This window comes from Misgurnus anguillicaudatus, chromosome 12 (genome assembly GCF_027580225.2).
Source record: "Misgurnus anguillicaudatus chromosome 12, ASM2758022v2, whole genome shotgun sequence".
Lineage (NCBI taxonomy): Eukaryota > Metazoa > Chordata > Actinopteri > Cypriniformes > Cobitidae > Misgurnus > Misgurnus anguillicaudatus.
In genome coordinates, this window is record NC_073348.2 from 30,965,076 (window position 1) to 30,974,313 (window position 9,238).

The window sequence follows — 9,238 nt, forward strand, 5'->3', positions numbered from 1 at the left end:
TGAATTTGAAGTTAACTAAGGTGTGGGAACCCTGTATTTTACACAATATGAGAAATGTTGTGTCTAACTGATGTTGTGTGTTCAACAGGGAAGATGCCCAGGCCCCCAAACGTGTCTCATGGGCCAAAAGTGGCACAGGATCTGACATCATCTCTAAAAACGGCACCCTTTCCTCCATTCAAACCAGCACTCACCCACGGGACACCCACAACCACCATCATTACCCTTCCTCTGATACCGCCTCCATCCTCACAGCCACAGGAAGCACAACCGGATACCGCTCGCTACCACCAGCAGATTCCACATTGCCAGGATACAACACCAACCCTCCTCCTCCTCATGGTCCCATGGGCCCCCACAGCACCAACGGAGGAGGCTTCATGCACCCCTCGGTGCCCCGGACAGCCTCTGCCCAGCCACAGATGCCACGTCCGCCCGTACTCCCCACTACCGTAACTGCTGCCAACATCTCCCGCATGGGTGGGGTGCCCATTATGGTGCCTGCTCAAAATCAGGCTGGGTCTCTGGTGTAGGATCAAATAGTGGGATTCTGCTGATACTTTGAAGTTAATCATATTTACAACCCCCAAAAACTGAAGCACATTGAAAAGGATGAATTAAAACTTTTATTGCCTCTGTATGGAAATAGTGGAGTATGGTGTCATTTTTGTTATTTTTTTTTAATATGACATGTAAACAAATATATGTAAAGATGTTGTTCATTTTATTGTTTTATACAATCATTTTGTATAACTTTTATTCTATGTATTCCAAAAAAGCCTCTACTTTGAACTCATTATAAAGAAATGAAGGTTTTTCACATTTTTATGTAAAGAATGATGCATATATATATATTATTTTTTAGTTATCGCTGTTATTTCTGGTGTTCTTTTGCAAACGAATGATGCTAACTTGCCTTTAATGAAAACACATGCATATTGTATTTCAAATTAGTTAGACTCATGTAGGTTAAGTTTACATATGTTTAATATGTGATCAGTAGAATATACTGTATATTTATAGGAGCATCTATTATATGGGGCTCCATTTAAAGAGTGGTTTTATTATAAATTGCTATACATTTGCCTTGCAATCTTTTTGACGTAAAGTACTTACGAACAAATCTACTGTATGTTGATAGCTCATAGACATATAAAGTAGCTCTCCTTTCAATGTAAAAGTGTCAAATCTGGCTGTTGTTTATTTATACACTGATAGTGTTGTAAAACTTTCATTGTACTGATAATGTAAACAATAACTAATGATAAACATTCCTCTACATTATACATAAGAATTATATGTTTCATTACACATGTCAGTGGTTGTCATTCATGGCAATCAAGTATGTTTTTTTATAATGGTATACTGGATACAAACCAAAGATTTGCTTTTAAATTGTCAGTGTTGGGCAACTAGTTACAGTATAACTATACAGTCTTCTGTCAAGGACCTGAACATTGGTAACTTACTGTCATTACATGGACAAAACTAAAAATGATTATGTTAAGAAGACGATACAGTCTGAAAACAAAAACACAAAACAAACACAAAAAAGTACTTCAAATCTTTAGTCAACACAAGTTTGCTGTTTTATAACAGATCTCTAGAGTTTTTAATCTGTCAGAATTAATTTCATTGCCTGTATGCTTATATGCTTCATACTGTATAGTGTCTGTCTTCATGTCAATCTTAATTTTTTTTTTTTTTAATACTAGGGAAACCTCAAAATGTTCTGTAAATAAGAAATTTACAGTCTATGAACATGAAAACACTTTGTATTCATATTTTTTATTAAATGAAACTGGCTGTAAAGTGCTTACTGCTTATTTGCATAGTGGTTTAAGTCCTATTTTATGTCAAGGTTGAAAACACATGCTATCAGCTGAAGTTTGCATGCCCATCCGATTTTAACAGATATTGAAGGTGGGACTCGATCCTGAGACTTCAATTGAAACTAATCCTCCAGACTACAGAAATAGATCAAATGAGATAATTGGATAGGTAAAGTTTGTACTTAACCAGCAGAAACAAGACATCATGGCATGCTAACAATTTCTGGTTTCTATAAAACTATACCTCAGCATCACATTGTATTTAGACATTTTGGAAGACTAAATTAATAACCAATAACATAATATAGAAACTTTAAAGCAGACATTTATTGACAGATAAATTAACATTTCATTCACTTTAGGTTAACAGATTTTACTATTGCAATTTATTGGGCTCTCGGTTTTTATATACAACAATCAAAAGCTTCTTGACGTACTAACCTTACTGCTCGTATAGATGTATTGTTAAAGCAATCGGAAATCACTAAAATGTATATTTGTTCTCACGTATACTCAGCAGACACAAGATGTCAGTATAACGTCAGGAAAAGGTTGGACTCCAACTTTGAGCAGACGTTTCGTTTCATTTAAAAATTAAAATCAAGTTTGACATCAAAACCCAACCTGCTGAAAAAAAAAAACAATAAAACCATTACAAAAAACTCTAATGGTTTCCATTAAAATACCAATAGGAACCAGCTTTTACCATTTAAACCACTACACTGTAGTGTGTTTTGGGCCATATTCCATTAGAACCATTACATATAGAACCAATACATACCATTAGAGACCAACAAAAACCAATACACTGTAGTGTGTTTTGGGCCATATTCCATTAGAACCAATAACATTTCCAATAAAACCAATAGAGTTTTTGTGATGGTGTCTATTGTTTTTTTTAGCAGGGCGTGACTTCAAGCTCTAATGTTGAGCAGAAGTTCATTTTCAAATCAGGTTATTGTCAAAACCTAATGTTAAACTGACGTCAAAACCCAACGTTGGGTTTCCATGTTGTGTTCTGACATCAACTTGATTTGCATTTCCAATGGAAAAGGAACGTTATAAGCTACAGATGCCAATATGACGTCAGGAAAATCTTGGCCTGATGTCAAAACCCATCGTCGAACCAAGGTTATTATAGTTTTGCTTTTTTTAAATTAGTTTTTATTTTAATATCGTTTTCAATTTTGCTTTAAATTTAAGTTTAGTTTTACTTTCATGAATGGTTTTGTTACACGTTTAGTTTAGTTTTTATTTTGCACACACATCTCTATTTAGTTTTAATTTTATTTAGTTTCAGTTATAGTTTTTGTCATTTTAGTTTAGCAGTTAACAGAACACTTCCAGTATAGACCAAAGAAAGCAAAGCAAGACATTTATTTTCAGCTAAATGTAATGTTTGCACAGTTTACAGTTAACTACATTCAGACGTTGTATTTTCATGTCAAACCTAGACGTCAGGCCAATGTAGGTCAAGACCCAACAGTGACCTGACATCAAGACACAACATTATTCTTTTTATTATAAATTGCTATACATTTGCCTTACAATGTTTTTGACCTACAGTACTTACAAACAAATCTACTGTATGTTGATAGCTCATAGACATATAAAGTAGCTTTATACTTCCATGAACAAGCTGTTTATTTTTGTGTCTTCGTGACAACCAGTACACAATAAATATTTAAAAACTATACTCTCATTCCGGCGTAATAGTCAAGGACTTTGAGCAGTCACATGGCTGCAGGAGGCGCAATTATATTATGCAGCAGCCGAAAATAGTCCCCTTAGTAACTTTCAATGGCAGGGGACTATTTTCGGACAGTGCTTAATATCACTTCGCCTGCTGCAGCCATGTTACAGCTGCAAAGTCCTTGATTATTACGCCAGAATGAGAGTATAGTTCCTTGACATATCGGCCTAGAAAATCACAACTTTTACATTTTCCGTCTGTCTTAGTACACGATGTAACTACAGAAGAGTCAAGTTTTAAATAGGAAAAATGTCGAAACTCTTTGGTTATTTTTCAGCGCGATGCCAATGGTCCAATCAGATTCAACGGATTATGCTATGCTAAAAGTGGTACCGCCAGACCCAGAGATCGGCTGAATGATTCCAAAACTGTAAAAATCTAATGTTTAACTCTAGGGGAGCTGGAAAATTAGCATATTTTTTTAAAAAGTGGAATGTCTCTTTAAACTTTAAACACCAAAATAATTTTATACAGGCATAAACTGGTGACCCATATGATGTCACACCCAAAATGGCTGCTCAGCATGGTAAGCGTATAAAAACCCCAGGTTGTATATTGCACAGGTTTAGTTCTGGAAAATGGAAACTGGTGAGTGTTTGCAATCTTTGTGTGTGTGATAAAGAATTTGTGTCTGTGGTTGGTTATTTCAATGTTTAAGGCAGATGATACTGTATATAGTTTTGTTGGAAAGTAACAGACAGTGATAAACAACATAAAACATTACAATTAAACACAGATGCACAATACACTAAACATTACACAGATCTGTGTATACATTTATATGCCGGCATTCGAAACGTGCTTGGTGTTAAAATGTTTGCCATGTATTAATGCCATGTGTAGTCACAGTGCCTTACCTTCATCTTATACTGTGATGCTTGCCTTTTTACATTTATAGTGCAATCAGTTTTATCATTATGTGTGTTTTCTAAGATGCAAGCCATTTGAACTACAGAAACATATTAGATACAAAAAATTGGTCTTTAACATTTATCTTACTGTCTCTTATAGCCCCTCTGCAAAATCAGGAGCCTACTTCAGAAATGCAGACCAGAACACCGTGTAATGGAGTCCTGTCTGATCAAACAGAAGGAAGTTCAAGATCAATTGGTGGTCTACAACCTAAGAAAGCATTCCGCTCCAGACTACAAACTAGATCAGCAAGAGCTAAATGCTCCCCATACCCAATGCCAGAAGCAAGTATGTCAGTCTTGTCTATCTATCTTTTAACATAATAATAATAAGAAGAATATATTTATGTATATATATGGCTTCCTGTTTCACAGGGGAATAAATATTAAGTAACACAATTCCCAAATCCCCATATTTGTTTATCACAATGGGTAAAACCGAAGACTTGTTCTGATGTGCAGCAAAAGATTGTTGAGCTACACAAAGTAGAAAGTGGCTTTAAGGAAATCATTAAAGGGGACATGTCATGTAAAGCTGACGTTTTCCATGTTTAAGTGCTATATTTGGGTGATTCTCACGAAACCATTGAAACACCACGGCACTAAAGATTTTAGCTTTAAAATGTGTAATATAGTAACATTAAAAAGCATCAGAATTAACACAATACTGTGTTCTACCTTGCACAATGTGTGATTTCAACATAAGAATTTATAATTGTAAATTTTATCTCATTTTCTGCTGAAATTCTCATTACCGCAATGTGTCCGGCTGTGTTTGAACATGCGTTATGTTGTAATTTAATCAAATTAACACAAAAATATTAAGAAAAAAAAATGGATGTTTTGCTAGACTACTTTAGATGACAGAAAAATATTTACGTATAATAATAATGAAGAAAAATTAGGAAAATGATGTGGCCATGCCTGATGTTCTCATCCTCCGCAACACTTTTTGAGAACAGTTTAAGCACACATACAGAATTTTAATAAAGTTTGATTTTGAGTGACCAAGCACATGGACCAGTTACTTCAAGATGGCTACCAGGTAAGATCATTTTTTTTACAGTTAATTTGAAATATTGTCTTGTCAGAATGCTTACACGACATTTTGATTATCATTACCGCAACAGATGCTTATTAAATGTTAATTTAATTAATAGAAGCATAATACTTTGATTTTAAATGCATGTGCAGAATCTCCAAATTATGTTCTTTCAGGTTTGTCATGTCATTTTGAAAATATGTCAGTGTTGATGTTTTCTGACTGTTGCGGTAATGAGATTTTTTGGGACTAATTTTTAAAATTATGTTACAAAAAGTGTTAAATGATAAGTAAAAGTTTTTAAATTAATGTTCCCATTTTCTCCAGACTTTGTTTTTCAATGTGTGGTGGGAAAAAAAGTAAATTTAAGCAATTTTTACATTTTCATGCTTGACATTTTTAAAACCAAGTTTTCGTGAGAATCACCCATTTAGGTCCCAGTGATTCTATCTACCTAAAAAATTGGAAAATAGATCAACCCAGTAACTTAGTTTTGGCAAACCATTCCTGCAAGCATGTGAAAAAATAGGTAATTGAAATTTGGCTCTTCTAGTGATGTCACAAGGGGATAGTACTACCTCTTAATCTGCTCTATCCAACCATGACACTGCCATTTGGTGCAGAGATCAACCCATTTGCATTTAAAAGGACACAGCCAAGACGTGGTACTCTGTGTGTACCACGTTGTGTACTCTGGAGACACCAAAGATTTATACACCCTATAGTGTGTAATGTTGCTGTTAGAACATAAATAATACCTGCAAAATGATAAAATTCAAATATATCAGGCGATAGGCAATATATTTTGATTTCCCTCCACTTTCAAATATTTTTTTATCAATGAAACATTGGATTTTTTTAATTAAAGCTCAAAAGGCGAAACATAGATTTATTGTCACAGCTTGTATGTGTATATATGTATAGGGTGGGGTGGTGTTTAAGGCTATTGGTGTAGGAGAAAAGGTTGTGCCTTGATAATATTAATCGAAGTCTAGTTATCATTTGTTTTAAATCATTAGAATTTCAAAGAAAGGTCATGGATATGCTTGTGGAAATCCGTGAGGAGATCAGCGCCATGAAGAAACAATTTGGGGATGCAGAAAGGCACAAAGACTACAAGTTTCCTGCCCAAGCTTCAACAGTTGACGAACTATACCTTCTTGAAGAATCTCTCGACTCTTTGAAGGAAAGGCAAGAACTGGTAAGATCATCCCTAGTCATACTAGCATAATGCAATTTTTATGTAAAGTGCAGTGTAATTATGTGACTTGCAACAGTAAGAGGGATATACTGAACATGTTGACTTGTGTATTGTTTTTCTAATTTATTGCCGTTGTTTTTATCAGATAAATGGCTTGTCCAAGGTTGGAGGAAGGACAATGTGAAGAGGATCATGGAAAGGTATGTTTTTATATCATATTCACAGCTAATAAAAAAACGTATAATTCAGTAGAGTTGACTTGTATAGAGGGCTATGGCAGCATTCTTCAGAAATCTACCACATTGTTGCTAATTCTCAAGTTTTGCAAGGGGACACAAAAAGTGTCAGATAGCATAAATGAGTTACTTACTTTGTTTTGATCAAATTGGAGTTTGGTAAGGGGTGAGACCCATCTTCTTTTTTTGTCCTTTGCTGATCACATGTCTTTTAAAGTTGTCTTAACCAGTTGGAAATTATGAAATTTGCAAATAATATGTGTTGCAATATAATCACATGCTAGTTGGGTGATTCTCACGAAACCATTGAAACACCACGGCACTAATGATTTTAGCTTTAAAATGTGTAATATAGTAACATTAAAAAGCATCAGAATTAACACAATACTGTGTTCTACCTTGCACAATGTGTGATTTCAACATAAGAATTTATAATTGGAAATTTTATCTGATTTTCTGCTGAAATTATCATTACCGCAATTTGTCCGGCTGTTTTTGAAGATGTGTTATGTTGTAATTTAATCAAATTAACACAAAAATATTAAGAAAAAAATAAATGGATGTTTTGCTAGAATACTTTAGATGACAGAAAAATATTTACTGAATATTCATGTATTATAATAATGAAGAAAAATTAGGAAAATGATGTGTCCATGCCTGATGTTCTCATCCTCCGCAACACTTTTTGAGAACAGTTTAAGCACACATACAGAATTTTAATAACGTTTGATTGACCAAGCACATGGACCAGTTACTTCAAGATGGCTACCAGGTAAGATCATTTTTTTACAGTTAATTTGAAATATTGTCTTGTCAGAATGCTTACACGACATTTTGATTATCATTACCGCAACAGATGCTTATTAAATGTTAATTTAATTATTAGAAGCATAATACTCTGATTTTAAATGCATGTGCAGAATCTCCAAATTTCAGGTTTGTCATGTCATTTTGAAAATATGTCAGTGTTGATGTTTTCTGACTGTTGCGGTAATGAGATTTTTTTAGGACAAATTTTTTAAATGATGTTACAAAAAGTGTTAAATGATAAGTAAAAGTTTTTAAATTAATGTTCCCATTTACTCCAGACTTTGTTTTTCAATGTCTGGTGGGAAAAAAGTAAATTTAAGCAATTTTTACATTTTCATGCTCGACATTTTTCGTGAGAATCACCCAGTTATAGTTAGACTGCGTTAAATACAGTGTGTTTTTAACACAGGTTATTGGGTCATTATATAATTGTGGGTGCATTTGACATCAAGTTTGTGACGTCAGTTTGATTTGCATTTTTGTCATGTTTTTTAATGTCAATGTTGACGTCTCTTTAACAGCAAGGTAACCGCTGGGTTAGTTGACAATGGTTTCTCAGACACACACAAGGTAGCATATAAAGCATTGATGGCTGTCTTAAAAGTTAATTGCACAGATGTACCTGCAATAATTAACTTTTTATAAGTAGTACAAAATGTAATATGTAAATTAATTGGACATTTTATTCCTTTTTGTTTCCACAGATTAATGACAAATGAGGTCATGTCCAAGTTCAATATGAGGGGGGGAAAGGGCAAACTTGCTTTTACAAAGCTCCGTCTATTTGATGTTGTCAAGGGTATGAAGCTTATTGAATATTGTCTATGTTGCCTAGTGTCTGTTTTCTGTAATATAATGAAAACAGTGGGCAGCTGTGATCAACCTGGCTGCTATGCTCAAGCAATGTTTTAAGTGATGATTTTCAGTGCACTTTTGGATTTTTTACACATTGTGTAGATGTCTTACATTCCTTGACATGCTTAAAAAAAAGTTCCTTCTAAATTCTAAAATCTGAGGTCATTTGTCCAAACACTGGTGTTCTTAAAGTGTTATGTAAAAACATAACATGCTACTTATTAGCAGCTTGAGAAATTGAAATCTCTATAACTTTTGTAGTATCACATCAAGTACATGCGTCTTATCTATTAACAATTAAATATTTCTGACCGACAGCATCCAGAAGACTTCTAGTGACACAGAGGTGAAAATAGCAACAGCTGTCGCCTTCTGCCTAAAATATGCCCCAGACAGGGTTGGCGGGGGTGGCAGAAAGAAAGCTTCAGAAGACATTTAAATTTGTAAAGTTAAATTTATAGTTAGGTCTGAGTTCCAGACAATGTGAGTTTTTTTTTGTGCTTATTATACATTTTCATCAGTATGTCTCCGTGATCCATGAGTATGTCTTAATCTTTGGTATGTGGCTTTAAAAAAAAAAATTACAATAAAGGTCTGT

The 9,238-nt window shown here is 34.1% G+C and overlaps 1 protein-coding gene across 1 annotated transcript in view; it reads left to right on the forward strand.

Annotated features, from left to right (window-relative positions):
- esama (endothelial cell adhesion molecule a) overlaps positions 1 to 1,816 on the forward strand; it is a 42,414-nt gene extending 40,598 nt beyond the window's left edge. The window contains exon 7 of the mRNA XM_055208236.2: positions 89 to 1,816. Within this exon, the coding sequence (XP_055064211.2) occupies positions 89 to 533 (445 nt within the window). The 3' untranslated portion in view covers positions 534 to 1,816. The remainder of the gene's footprint in view (positions 1 to 88) is intronic.
- The last annotated feature ends 7,422 nt before the right edge of the window (positions 1,817 to 9,238 follow it).